The 14,893-nt window shown below is 39.9% G+C and overlaps 1 protein-coding gene across 3 annotated transcripts in view; it reads left to right on the top strand.

Annotated features, from left to right (window-relative positions):
- Positions 1–14,893, top strand: part of PSD3 (pleckstrin and Sec7 domain containing 3) — a 565,834-nt gene that overhangs the window by 318,275 nt on the left and 232,666 nt on the right. For all 3 annotated transcript variants that reach the window (XM_033226836.1, XM_033226855.1, XM_033226845.1), the window contains one exon: positions 7,083–7,172. In XM_033226836.1, coding sequence (XP_033082727.1) covers positions 7,083–7,172 — 90 coding nt within the window. The remainder of the gene's footprint in view (positions 1–7,082; positions 7,173–14,893) is intronic.

Below are 14,893 nucleotides of genomic sequence, written 5' to 3'. Positions count from 1 at the left end.
TAAAAATCAAATATCCTGATTTTAAAAGGGGAAAAATACTGTAATAGATATTTATCCAAAGATGGTCTAGATGTGTTCACAAGGGCCGGGCGCAGTGGCTCACGCCTGTAATCCCAGCATTTTGGAAGGCCAAGGTGGGCAGGTCACCTGAGGTCAAGGGTTCAAGACCAGCCTGTGCAACATGGTGAAATCCCATGTCTACTAAAAATACAAAAAATTAGCTGGGCATGATGACAGGCACCTGTAATCCCAGCTACTTGGGAGTCTGAGTCAAGAGAAACACTTGAACCTGGGAGGCGGAGGTCACAGTGAGCAGAGATCGTGCCATTGCGCTCCAGCCTGGGCCATGAGAGCAAAACTCCATCTCAAAAAAAGAAAGAAGAGTTCACAAGCATATGAAAACATACTCCACACTCTCTAATCTAGAAATGCAAATAAAAACTACAGTAGGATATCACCTGATACCCACTATGATCGTTGCTATCAAAAAAATAGAAAATATTTTTGGCAAGGATGTAGAGAAATTAGAAATGTACTGTTGTATTTCTACAATTGTAGAATTGTAAAATGGTGCAACCACTATGGAAAATAGCTTGGAGGGTCCACAAAAAAATGAAAAATGTAACTGATATGATACAGCAATCTCATTTCTGCATGTGTATATATATAAAATTTAAAGCTGGATTTTGAAGAGATACTTGCCCACCCATGTTCATATGCACACTTTTCACATTAACCAAGAAGTAGAAGCAGACCAAATGTTCATCCACAGATTTATGTATAAATAAAATGTGGTCTCTACATAAAATGGAAAATCGTTCAGCCTTAAAAAGGAAAGAAATCCTGCCACATGCTACAACATGGATGAACCTTGAGGACATTATGCTAAGTGAATGAAATAAGCCAGTCACAAAAAGAAAAAATATGATTCCATTTATTTGAGGTAAGTAAAGTTGTTAAAATCATAGAAATAAAGTAGAATGTTGGTTACAAGTGGTTGGCATGAAGGGGAAAAGAGAAGCTATTTAATGGGTATAGAGTTTGAGATTAGTGAGATGAAATGGTTTTGGAATTCTGTTCCACAACAGTGTGAATATACTAATGTGAAATGATACTGAACGGTACGCTTAAAACTGTTAACATGGTAAACTCAGTGCAAAGCTTCAGTAATCACGAATTATGCTGGTATAAAACTCAACAGCTAGATCATTGCTGTATAATCAAGTGTCTAAAAATAATCCCTTACATTTATGGTCTGTTGATTTCAAAAAGAGTTTCAAAACAATTTGGTGGGGAAAAATAGTCTTTCCAGTAAATGGTATTGTAACAACTGAATATCCACATGTAAAAGAATAAAGTCAAATCTCTGCTTTCTGTCAAAAAAATGAACTCAAAATGGATCAAATATCTAAATACAAGAGCTAATGCTGCAAAATTCTTAGGAGTAAATCTTTGTGATGTTGGATTAGGCAATGATTTCTTACATACAAAATGCACAAGTAATGAAATAAAACATAGGTGAACTGGATTTCACCTACTAATTAAAACCTTTTGTGCTTCAAAGTGATAGGGACAGGAGGCAGGGAAATTCTGGCCTGAAGAGGATGGGTCGCCAGTGAGGGCTCCACCCTCAAGCTGAAAAGCCTGATACGGTGGCCCAAAGTGATAACTTACATCCCTGATTTCCTGCTCAAATGTTGCCTTTTCCAAAGCCACCCATGGCCTGCCCTGTCCCCCATTCCTGTGCCCATAAAAGCCCCAGGCTCAGCCAGCAGAGAGAGGAGAAGCAGCTGGACATTAGAGACTGCAGCTGGATGTCAGAGAGAAGTGGGTTGACTTCAGAGGGACAGTTTGACAGTATAACTTCCAAGAAGAATCTGGCCAGAGACAGCCAGACTTCAGTGGAGTTTACCTTCCCATTCTCCCGTTTCCAGCTCCCCTTCCTGCTGAGAACCACTTCCTTTGGCAATAAAATTTCTTGAATTTACCATCCTCCAATTTGTTTTTACAACCTCATTTCTCCTGGATGCTGGACGAGACCTCAGGTGCCACAAGTGTGGTTGCAAAAGGCTGTCACACTGACCCTTTGCCCTTGCTGGCAGAAGGCAGCCACCTCATGCAAAAAGACAGAGGATCCACTGAGCTGTTAACACTTAAGCCATACGCAGGCAGCGAAGCTAAAAGAGCACCTGGATACTTCCTTTGGGACTTCAGGGGTCGCAGGCACCCCTCCCCAGATGTTGCTGTGGGGCCAGTACAGAGTTCACTCCTGCTGGTGCCCAAAGGCATTCACCCTAGCTTCCGTACCCACTCACCTGTGTGTTCCCTCCAGCAAGGAGTGGAACACAGCAGGTTTAAGTGAGTGGAGTGGCTGACTGCAGTGCTCATACACTCCCGTTTCTGCCCATGAAGGGGTCAGGGAAATATCCTGCTTAAAAAGGACATCATCAAGAAAATGAAAGGAAAAAAGTGAAAAGACACCCACAGAATGAGAGAAAATATTTTTAAAGTACATATCTGGTAAGGAAATTATATCTAGAATATGTAAAGAAGTCTTACAACTGAATAACAAAAATATAAATATCCCAATAAGAAAGGAAAATAGGATTTTAACAGGCATTTCTCTAAAAAAGATATACAAATGGCTAATTAGCACATGAAAAAATGCTGAGGGTCAAATGCAAATCAAAACCATGGCATACTCATTCATACCCATAACAATACCTAAAGTAAAAGGGACAGATGTTAGTGTTTGTGAGGTTAGAGGGAAATTGGAACCCTCATGCACTGCTAGTGAGAATGTGAAATGGTGCAGCCACTTTGGAAGTGAGTCTGGCAGTTCCTTAAAAGAATAAACAAGATTACAATAGGACTCAATAATCCCACTCCTAAATATATACACAGGAGGAATGAAAGCATGTTTATACAAAAACTTATACATGAATATTTATAGCAGCATTATTGATAGTAGCCAAAAAGACAAAATAGTCTAAACATTCATCAATTTATACATGAAGAAACACAATTGTTATATCCATACAACGGACTGTTATTTAGAAATGATGTTAAATACTGATTTATGCGTCAACATGGATGAACTTGTAAAATACGTTAAGTAAAAAGCTAGTCATAAAAGGCTACATTTTTTTTTTTTTTTATTTGAGACAAGAGTCTTGCTCTGTCGCCCAGGCTGGAGTGCAGTGACCGGATCTTAGCTCACTGCAAGCTCCGCCTCCCAGGTTCACGCCATTCTCCTGCCTCAGCCTCCCGAGTAGCTGGGACTACAGGCACCCGCCACCTCGCCCGGCTAGTTTTTTGTATTTTTAGTAGAGACGGGGTTTCACTGTGTTAGCCAGGATGGTCTCGATCTCCTGACCTCGTGATCCGCCCGTCTCGGCCTCCCAAAGTGCTGGGATTACAGGCTTGAGCCACCGCGCCCGGCCAAAAGGCTACATTTTATATGATTCCATTTATTTCAAATGTCCTGAGTAGGCAAATCTATGTAAAGAAAATGCAGATTTGTGGTTGCCAGATGATCCCTAGTGAGGGTGGTGGAAGAGATTTGGAGAATAACTGTTGGTGGGTGTGGAGTTTCTTTAGGGGGTAAATGTTCTGAGTGTAGATAGTAGTGGTGACTGCACAACTTTATTAAAAATCACTGAAGTATATGGTTTAAAAGAATATACTGTGAATTGTATTTTAATGAAGCTGATACTTTCTTAAAAGTAGTTGATACTTTATCATATTACAAAATTAACACTTTGTAAGAGAAAAATTTTCGTTTTTATACTCATATTTTAGTGTACTTTTACAAAGAAGTTTATTAATAACTATTTAAAGCAGATAATGTTACAAGCAGTTGTATTTTGTAGATCACATGTAAAAAAATTGCTTTGGTGATTGATAATTAAATTAGACTTTTCCTTAATTTTATTAAAAGAATTAAACACCACCTGACTTGGAAAAGGATTTGTTACCTAGTCATTATTTATTCATCTTCTCAAATCCCCAGAACATACCTTAAAAGGCATTGCCAAGTTATATCATAATGACTGTTCATTGTATATGTTGTTTTTTTCCCTTGAGACACCTTATTTGGCCGGATACACTTGAAAAGGATTGGGAAAACTGAGTTACTGTCTTCTTCAATATACTGTTGCAAAACAATATTTTTCACTGAAGTTCCTTTCTGTGCTCTAAACTAATTATCAACAAAACATTTGAACTGCAGATTTAATTTCTTTAACTTATGAGAAATATCTATTAAATAAGTTAGCTGACAAAGCTGCTTCTATCAAACCATTTTTTTCAGTGTTTCATACAAACACTGCATTCTTTGCTGATGAAAGAGTCAAGGTTTTTAACAACAACAACAACAAAAAATGTCAGCACTGTCATTGTAAATATTTAGATAGCTTGAGTGGGAAAAATTGTTTTATTTTGTGAAATAGGAGAAGGGTGGCCGGGAAAGGGGAGATGGGAAGTGATTACTCCCATGGTACACAGGTGTATGTTCTCAGGCAAATCTGTCTTTGAATTTGAGGTTGTGCGTACATATTCCCTTAAAACTATGCCTGTGCATCTTCTTGAAGATCTTTCTGTGTCACCCGGACTGGAGTGCAGGGGCACAATTATGGCTCACTGTAACTTCAACATCCTGGGCTCAAGTGATCCTTCCACCTCAGCCTCCAGAGTAGCTGGGACTGCAAAGCATGCACCTTCACACCCAGCTAATTTTCATATTGCTTGTATAGACGGGTGTTACTCAGGCTAGTCTTGATCTCCCGGGCTCAAGTGATCCTCCTGCCTCGGCCTCCCAGGCAGTGCTGGGATTACAGGCATGAGCCACCATGCCTGGCCTCCTTTATATTTATTTATTTTCTGAACTGGTCTCTCGCTCAGTCGCTCAGCCTGGAGTGCAGTGGCACAATCTTGCCTTACTGTAACCTCGACCTCTTGGGTTCACGTGATTCTCCTGCCTCAGCCCCCTGAGTAGCTGGGATTACAGGTGCCTGCCACTACACCCAGCTAATTTTTGTGTTTTTAGTAGAGACAGGGTTTCACCATGTTGGCCAGGCTGGTCTTGAACTCCTGACCTCATGATCCGCCCGCCTCGGCCTCACAAAGTGCTGGGATTACAGGCTTGAGCCACTGTGCCCGGCCACAGGTATATTTCGATGCTGGTACCCTTTGTATTCGCTTGGACTATATTTTGCTAGAGATGATACCTCTGATACTTGTCTGTGCTCTGCATTCCTCTCCTGCACTTGTGACAGATGTGTCTTGCTGTGTATATGGAACCTAGGAATCCTCCACAGCTGGCAGCTTCTACTAGTTGTTTGGAGGTAGAATAAGAGGCGATTCTCTGTGATAGCGATTTTGTTAGTTTTCTTAGTTTGTTATCTTTGCTCTTTTTGTAGTTTGGGTTTTCTAATTACTTTATTAATGTGATTTCCTTTTGTTAAACTTTATTGTCCTTAAACCAGCTTTGGAGACGTGCTGGAAGATAATTTTCCATGGGTCTCACACTTTCCTGTTGTTTTGTGAACAGAGGCTGTGGCTGCCTTTGTTCTTGTCTATCTTTTCAAGATTATTTCTATATACAGTGAGTAGCTTTGGAAGATGCTGTAGTGACTTCATCGCAGCGGTCAGGTTTGCATATCTCCCTGGAAGGTAGAGCTGGTATCTCCCGCTAGTGCAAAGGGATAGGCATCTTTCCCATGATTAAAGATTCCAGCTTCTGAAGTTTAGGGTTTCTCTCCTATAATACACTGCATGTGCAGGTGGCATGTGGCCCTGTTCAAGTTGCTCTGTGACAACTGGGGCTCAGGGAACTAGAGCCCAGTGGTCACAAGGTAATGTTGATATTCTGGCTACCCCTATTATTGTAAGTAACAAATACCTTGTCTCTCACCCAGGAGACTTCTTTCCTCTGCTAGCATTTGTTAGGTTGTGACAGGCTAACTTGTTGGCTTGAAAGTAGTGTAAATCTCAGGTCCTTCACAGGTCTTGACAGTATGTAGGTAACAGAAATAAATGGATAAACAGCTATCTGAGTTCAGCTCAGAAATGTCAGTTTTTACCCATGTTTTTCATTAAAAACTATATTATATATTGTATAAATGTAGCATTGGTGTTTCAGATTTTTTTCTACATTATAGTAAGTTTTTGGTATAAGTTTGCTATTTATATTTAATGAGAATTTTAAAAGCATAATAAACCATGTTTTTAGCGCACTAAAATTGTATGTATGTTTATATAAACTTGTGTTTGGTTTGTTTTTGTTTTTTGAGATACAGTTGCATTCTGTCATCCAGGCTGGAGTACAGTAGTGCAGTCTCAGCTCACTGCAACCTCTGCCTCCCCGGTTCAAGCAATTCTCATGCCTCAACCTCCCGAGTAGCTGGAACTACAGTCACCTGCCACTAAGCCTGGCTAAATTTTGTATTTTTAGTAGAGACAGGATTTTGCCGTGTTGGCCAGGCTGGTCTCAAACTCTTGACCTCAAGTAATCCACGCACCTCCACCTCACAAAATGCTGGGATTACAAACGTGAGCTACGAGCCACTGTGCCCAGCCGTGTGTTTGTAAATACATATCTAGTTATGTTTTTGCTTTTTTTGGGGGGTTTTTTTTTTTTTTTTTTTTTTTGAGACAGAGTCTCGCTCTGTCACCCTGGGTGGAATACAGTGGCATCATCTCCGCTCACTGCAACCTCCACCTCCCGGGTTCAAGTGATTCTCCTGTCTCAGCCTCCCTTGTAGCTGAGACTACAGTTGCATGCCACCATGCCCAGCTAATTTTTTGTATTTTTAATAGAGACAGGGTTTCTATTAAACATGTTAGTAGTAGACGGGGTTTCTATTAAACATAGCCCCATATGAGCCCGAATGGTCTCTGTCTCCTGACCTCATGATCCACCCACCTCGGCCTCTCAAAGTGCAGGGATTACAGGCGTGAGCCACCGCACCTGGCCTAGTTATGTTTTTAAAAACAAATTATTGGTCTGCCTTGTCACATATTGATGAATCAGTTTTAATTCCATGAATGTCATAGTGACGTACTGTTTGCCTCTATTTCAGAATATTGGAAAGAAGATGACCTGTCAGGAGTTCATTGCAAATCTGCAAGGGGTAAATGAGGGTGTTGATTTCTCCAAGGATCTGCTGAAGGTAAGCATGGAACTATTGGTTTTTAATGTACGCTTCTGTTTCTATTTGCTGCTTACGGCTTCATCCTAAGTAGGCTAAGGATCACTTTATTTTGCTTTTTGCTTTTGGTTTTACTCGTGATGTTTCTTTTAAGCCTTGTCCTTGGTTTTTCATGCTGTAAAATACCTTCAGTTGAGAATTTCTAGAAGTCTGCGTTATAATCAATAATACTGAGGTAAGTAAATTTGGAATGGTTGGTGATACAAATAGTGAGTGGCAGTTTTTGTCTGATTTATTTGTAAATAGACTATCAGAATTTGAGAAAGGTCGCAAGGGTATATGCACTATGGAAACAGAGAAGCATTTGCAGGCTATAATGGAACCACCTCCAACTGTGTTCAATCCCTAGTCTCAGAGCCACTCAGGTTGTCTCTGGAAATAGATTAAATTAAATTCTCAGTAATTGTAGAGTGCCTGAACTATTTGCAGTCGGCCTTATTATTGGTAACAATCAGCATATTTTTCCCCATCATCAGATTGTTTTCAAGGAGACAACAAAATCAACTTTGGAATTCATGCATGCTCCAGCATGGTAAATGAGCTGGGCATTCGATTGAGTACAAAATAATGATAATATCAATATTGTGGGTGTTGTAGGATAAGATGTGTCCATTGAGAATGTGATTTTTATAGATCTCTATTTGATTCTAGCCTTTTTAAAAACTTAGTACACGTATAGGTTTCTTTTGGAATCAATTTCTTTAAATGAATTTTCGAGAAAGGTGACATTTGAATCAGCTGTGGTATGGAAATATGTGACATGATATGGAAATGTTGAAAGACATGTCCTTTGTTACGTTTTATGGAACTTTTAAGCTACATAGAATAGAGTGCTGCCAGATTTGGAAAGACGTATCTACTATGGTAAATGAAAGAAGGCATTACGATGCGGTAATACGACATTCTTAGTCTTACTGACTTTATTTGCAGCACATTACAAAAAATTATGGCCCGGCGCGGTGGCTCACGCCTGTAATCCCAGCACTTTTGGAGGCCGAGGCGGGCGGATCACAAGGTCAGGAGATCGAGACCATGGTGAAACCCCGTCTCTACTAAAAATACAAAAAAATTAGCCGAGCGCGGTGGCGGGCGCCTGTAGTCCCAGCTACTCCGGAGGCTGAGGCAGGAGAATGGCGTGAACCCGAGAGGCGGAGCTTGCAGTGAGCTGAGATCGCGCCACTGCACTCCAGCCTGGGCGGCAGAGCGAGACTCCGCCTCAAAAAAAAAAAAAAAAAATTATGAAAAAAACGCATGAAGAAAAGGAGCTTTAATTTATGGAGTAAAGAAGGCATTTTTTTAGGTCCTTTGTAAAGCAAATGCTGCCATTTCTAAAGATATAATTCCAAATGGGAGCGGGAGATAAACGGTGCAGGATTGTGACGTGATAAAGATGTTTTATATCTTCCATTGAATCCGCACAGTGTTAACAAGACTTTTTTCAGTCTAGTGGTATTTGCGTGGAAAATTATGGAGTCTCTCCCAGAGAGGATTTGTGAGGCTTTTATCAACTTATGTCAGAAATGAAAGTTGACAGGAAAATTTTCATAGTGACGTTTTTAGAATTTAGTGCTAGGCTTATGGTAACCTGCATGACTACAGGCAAATTATTGGCTAATTCAGAACATGGTTGGTGGAGCTGTATTAAACCGTGTATGGTTAATATGCAGTCCAGAGGCTACTGTTCACCTTGAGTGAATGTGTTCTTTGACTTCATCTACCAAGAATTTGCCAGATGATTTGTTGCTGTTGTGCAATGGGATTATGTTTGTAAACCTCAGGAAACATATGTATTATTTGTTTTGTTGTTGTTGTTGTGAGGTGATAGTGAAATGATACTGAAAATGGAGGTGTTTAGCATGGAGATTGTCAGGTGAAATACTGATTCTCTTCCATAACAAACCCCAGCTGCTCACCCATCCAAGATAGTTTTCCATTTCAATAGGAATGAGTTTTATTGAAAATTTCAGTAAGAAAAGGTTTTCTTTAAACCATGTTTGTTTCATTTCTCTATTCTGTGTGCTCTTCATTTTTCCTTCCCTTTCCTCCCTTTCTTTTTGACTTCCTTTTGTCCTGATTTCTTTTTATTTCTGTCTTTTCCTTTCTCTTTGGCTTTCTAGTTTTCTTTTGGTATCTTTTTTTCTCATTCTCTTTCTCTTAGGATAGCTGTTGCTGGATTTCCTGCTGAGATAAACTATTAGGTGGAATACGTACTTGCATTTTGGGGGAAAATGCTGTTATATATGTGTTACACAGATACATACATACATAGAAACTTTTCAGCGTTTGGTGTCATCTTTTTTTTTTTTTTTTTTTTTTTTTTTTTTGAGACGGAGTCTCGCTCTGTCACCCAGGCTGGAGTGCAGTGGCCAGATCTCAGCTCACTGCAAGCTCCGCCTCCCGGTTCACGCCATTCTCCTGCCTCAGCCTCCCGAGTAGCTGGGACTACAGGCGCCTGCCACCTCGCCCGGCTAGTTTTTTGTATTTTTAGTAGAGACGGGGTTTCGCCGTGTTAGCCAGGATGGTCTCGATCTCCTGACCTTGTGATCCGCCCGTCTCGGCCTCCCAAAGTGCTGGGATTACAGGCTTGAGCCACTGCGCCCAGCCTTGGTGTCATCTTACAGGTTTTTTAATATCCTGGTCCTTCTCTCTTTCTTTGCCACCTTTCCTATCTCCACGTGACAGGCATGTGTGACATTCAGTTTATTTTTTGTGAGATAAAAGGAAAAATTATGACCTTTATTAGGTTTCCTCATAATCATATATAGAAATTGCTAGATTCAATATCACAAACATGCTTAAAGTTACATAGATTAAACTTAGTTTTTCATTGTTACATATTGATCTTGATACTTTTAGATTAATTTGGATCAAAAGTAACATTTGGATTTATGTCTGTTCAGATTTCTTTGGCCCAGAAGTAACATTTGTACTTTTATGGCTGTTGTTCTGTGCTGTTTTGTAGCTGGGAACATTATTGAAGGTCTGCTGTGTGTTTACTAGGTGTTGTGGGATTGGAAAAGATGCTGAAGCCAAATGGGCACCTGTCCTCAGAGATCACAGACTACTGAGAAATACTGGAGGGGTCTTTCTCCATAAAATGGACAGTTATTCCATGTTGAAATAAAAGTATAAGCCAAATTCTGTTTTGTTTTCTAAAGAGAAAGGGTTAAGGTCTAAAAGTTCTAAAAAATAGACCTTGACATATTTAAATGTATGAGAAATGAGAAACTTGTGTAAAGTCCTTTAATTCAGAGAATAGAATTGGTATTTTGCTTTTGAATTTGCCTTATACTGTATTGAAGGGATGGATGATACGTTGAGCCCTTTTTTTGGTTTAAAATTCCATTGCAGTTTTCGTTGTTTAGTCAGTTAACCTAAACCGATATATGACTTTTTTCCCCTACAAGGTGCTTAGAGTATAAGATATGGATATCTGTAATAAAAGTGAAATAAGTTGGATATCAGAAGACAACCAGTGATAGGATATTACTTACGTTCTTCAAAGCAGAAAGCTGGAAGGAGGTGATGTTTGAGATGGTGTATTAGTCCATTCTCCCACCGCTGTAAAGAAATACCTCATACTGAGTAATTTATAAAGAACAGAGGTTTATTTTGCTCATGGTTCTGTGGGCTGTACAGAAAGCATGATGCTGGCACCTGCTTGACTTCTAGGGAGGCCTCAGGAAACTTAAAATCATGGCGTATGGGAAGGCAGGCACATGTTACATGGCCAGAGCAGGAGGAAGAGAGGGAGGAGGGAGATGCTACACACTATTAAATAACCATAGCTCAGGAGAGCTCACTCATCATCATGAGAACAGCACCAAGGGGATGGTGTTAACCCATGCATGAGAACTCTGCCTTCCTGATCCAATCACTTCCCACCAGACCCCGTATCCGGTACTGTGGATTATTAACCACCGTGAGATTTGGTGGGGACACAAACCATGTCAAATGGCCTTTTGAAGTATAGATAAAAGACTTGTTATCTTGGTTATTATTCCATTGCATTTCCTGCCCCTTTCACCCAAAGACATTCTCATATGTACCCCTCTCAACTACATGATCAAATCAAGGCAGTAATTCATTTAACAAAATAGGCCAGATCATCTGGTATGATTGACAGTACAGATAAACACAGAAAAGTCTGTTATTGTCTTACAAGTTTCTGAATAACACTGTGATCATGTTTCTGCGGGCCCCGCCCATCCCAGTGGTTGGATGTGGTTTGTATTCAAGCATCCTTGGGGACAACATGGAAGAGAAAGGGGAGGTTCTGCTTTGGGTCTGACAGATTTAGTAAAACGTTCCTAAGGCTCTAATAAGTATTACAGCTGCTGAGGACATGAATAAAGAGGGTTAAGAATGGAGAATGCAGGCTAGCTCTGTATTGTAGGCTGTGTTTTGAAGGACAGTATAGTATGAGGATTGAGTTCATGATTTGAGAGCTGTACTTGACTGTGTTCTAATACCAGGTTCTATCTCTTAATAGTCAGGGGACTATGTCAAGTAAATGCTGTATTTCAATGTCCTCATCTATAAAACGGCAGATTTTATTAGTACCCACTTCATTTGGTTGTTTCAATACTTGAATATATGTGTGTGTGTGTGTGTGTGTGTGTGTGTGTGTGTGTATGTGTATAGCTTTTAGAGTCCTCACATGTAGTAAGTATTGTCTGTTAGCTTTTAAAACTTTTTATTTTTCATATTATTTTACTTAGCCTAAAGTGGGCTGGAATGGGACCCTATCCCTTCCTGCAGGTACCTGGGTTTAAGATTTTTTAGAGGCAAGCGAGATTAGTGGCAGTAGTCAAAACCTCTCCCCACCATCCCTTGTTAGCTTCCTGCTTTCCAAGGATACATATCCTCTGCTCTTTGTAAAGGAACCACCTGTGATGACCTGAAAATGAACCTTGCTTAACCCTTACCTTTTTACCTTGTTAACAGCTTCTTTCTCCTGGGTCTATCCCTCTTCCCTCATTTTTATACCTTACATTTGGTTTGCGTTTTTAGTGACTTCCATCTTTGATGCTGCAAGAGGGGAAGTACTTAGGGTACATTGGCTCTTGGACTGGTCCTGGAATTTTGAAGAACCTTTGAGGAAGCAAACTAGTTCATATTCTCCTAAGATCCCAAGATTATCCTAAGATATTGGAGATTTGAATTATTTGAAGTGATTAAAATATCTCTGGGAGAAACAAGGGTTGCTAGAGATCTGCCTTCCAAATGGAGAGGCCTTGGTCTGAAGGATCAGGTCCAGGAGTTGTTGGGATTCTGCTTTGTCTCGCTGCAATTTTTATGGACTGTCAGCCTGGAAATGTCTTTCCCTCAGTCTCATCGGCGGCTGATAACAACGAGTGAAGTGTTAGCTTTTGATTATGTGCGTATTTCTGAAACTCTTCACTCTGTAGACTAACCTTTGAAAATTCATAACAGCCCAGATATGGAATCAACCTAAATGTTCATCAGCAGATGAATGGATAAAATGTGGTAGATATGCACAGTGGAATACTATTTGGCCTTAAAAAGGAGGAATTCTGTCATTTGTGACATCGATAAATCTGGAGGACATTACACTAAATGAAATAAGCCAGGCACAGAAAGACAAATACCGCATGATCTCGCTTACAGTGGAATCTAAAAAAGTTGATCTCACAGATTTAAGGAGTAGAATGGTGGTTACCAGGGTCTGGGGATGGCGGGGATTTGAACAAAGGGTACAATTTCCTTTAGACAATATAAATAAATCTTGGAGCTTTGTTGTATGGCATGGTGACTATAGTTAATAACATTATATTGTTTATTTGAAAATCACTAGAATAGATATTGAATGTTGTCGTCACAAAACAGTTAAGTATGTGTGGTGAGAAATATGTTAATTAGCTTTATTTAATCATTGTACAGTATATATGTATACTCAGAATATCACATTGTATACCATAAATATATACAGTTTTCATTTGTCAATTAAAACATTTAAAAATAATAATTTTCCTGAAAGTTCCTCTATCTTGTGTTCAAAATGCAGTGTCTTGCTCCTCTGCCTTTCTGTTCCCTGAATTTTATTTCTTCTGAGTTTCATAGGAAACCCTTGTTCTTGATTGTAACAGAAAAGCTGCATTTCTATCTTCTATCGAATCCACTCTGCGTCTCTGTCCTCTATCGAAGCTGCTCTGCGTCTCTCTCCTCTATCGAAGCTGCTCTGCGTCTCTGTCCTGTATCAAAGCCGCTCTGCATCTCTGTCCTCTGTCGAAGCCGCTCTGCATCTCTGTCCTCTATGGAATCTGCTCTGCGTCTCTGTCCTCTGTCGAAGCCGCTCTGCGTCTCTGTCCTGTATCGAAGCTGCTCTGCGTTTCTATCCTCTATCGAATCTGCTCTGCGTTTGTAACTCTAGTGGTTGATAATCCTCCATTTGTCATTATATACAGAAAAGACACAGGGCCTTTCAGTGATGGTCACCAGGTATTTATATATTTAGAGATGAAATGTCCGTTTGAAAATGTATTCACATGAAAGAAGGGAAGAAACTGAGAAAAGACAAGGAGATCCTGGCAAATGGGGTAGGAACACGTAGGGTGGAAGGTCAGTTATTGACTGTCCCATCATTTCATTCTGAAGAGACATCTAGACTGTAGATTTTGACATGACATGAACCCAGTTGTTTTCTATCTCACTTTCCCATTGCCACCTACCATTTAATACTGTGATACTGCTCTCCTTAGTATTTTTATTCCAGTCATTGTTAGATTTTTTATTTTTTTATTTTTTGGTGGGGGGAAGCAGTTAAATTCAGTAAGTACCAACGGAGAGTAGAAGTAAATTAGCTGAAACAGTTTCTCGTTTAAGAATTTTTATGTCGGCCGGGCGCGGTGGCTCAAGCCTGTAATCCCAGCACTTTGGGAGGCCGAGTCGGGTGGATCACGAGGTCAGGAGATCGAGACCATCCTGGCTAACACGGTGAAACCCCGTCTCTACTAAAAAATACAAAAAACTAGCCGGGCGAGGTGGTGGGCGCCTGTAGTCCCAGCTGCTCGGGAGGCTGAGGCAGGAGAATGGCGTGAACCCGGGAGGCGGAGCTTGCAGTGAGCCGAGATCCGGCCACAGCACTCCAGCCTGGGCGACAGAGCGAGACTCCGTCTCAAAAAAAAAAAAAAAAAAAAAAAAAGAATTTTTATGTCAACTTACTGATGGAGAAAACAGAAGCAACAAAAAGTTCCACATATTTGCAAAGTAACTAAATATTTGTGATGAAACTGAACACAATTTGCAGAATGTTTAAAAACATACCTCGAATGTATTTAAATACATAAGTAGCTCTAAGAATAATTCTAGTTACAAGGCAGTGTCACTGGAAATAATTTAAAAGGTAGGAAAATCTTATAGAGACCAATGAATATGACAGTGTTTAGGTTATTGCTTACTATTAGATGTTTGACATTAAAATATTCTTTAAATATTTATTTTTTTTATAGAAATTGCTTTCCTTGGGAATTTATGAACTTTAAAATTAGCATATCTTCACTTAAGGGAAGACCAAAAGTTTTAATGCAGAAGAGTGTGTGGGGGTGGGGGGGTGAAGAAAGGGTTAGTTAAATTGAAAGGATGTAAATCAGTATGCTTGGCCGAGCAGGATTTATAAGCTTCATTCCATGAATGGAATGATTAAAAAAAAAAACAATGAA

This window comes from Trachypithecus francoisi, unplaced genomic scaffold (genome assembly GCF_009764315.1).
Source record: "Trachypithecus francoisi isolate TF-2019V2 unplaced genomic scaffold, Tfra_2.0 Contig01440, whole genome shotgun sequence".
Taxonomy (NCBI): domain Eukaryota; kingdom Metazoa; phylum Chordata; class Mammalia; order Primates; family Cercopithecidae; genus Trachypithecus; species Trachypithecus francoisi.
The sequence above is the reverse complement of the archived record's forward strand: the minus strand, read 5'-3'. Positions and strand labels throughout refer to the sequence as shown.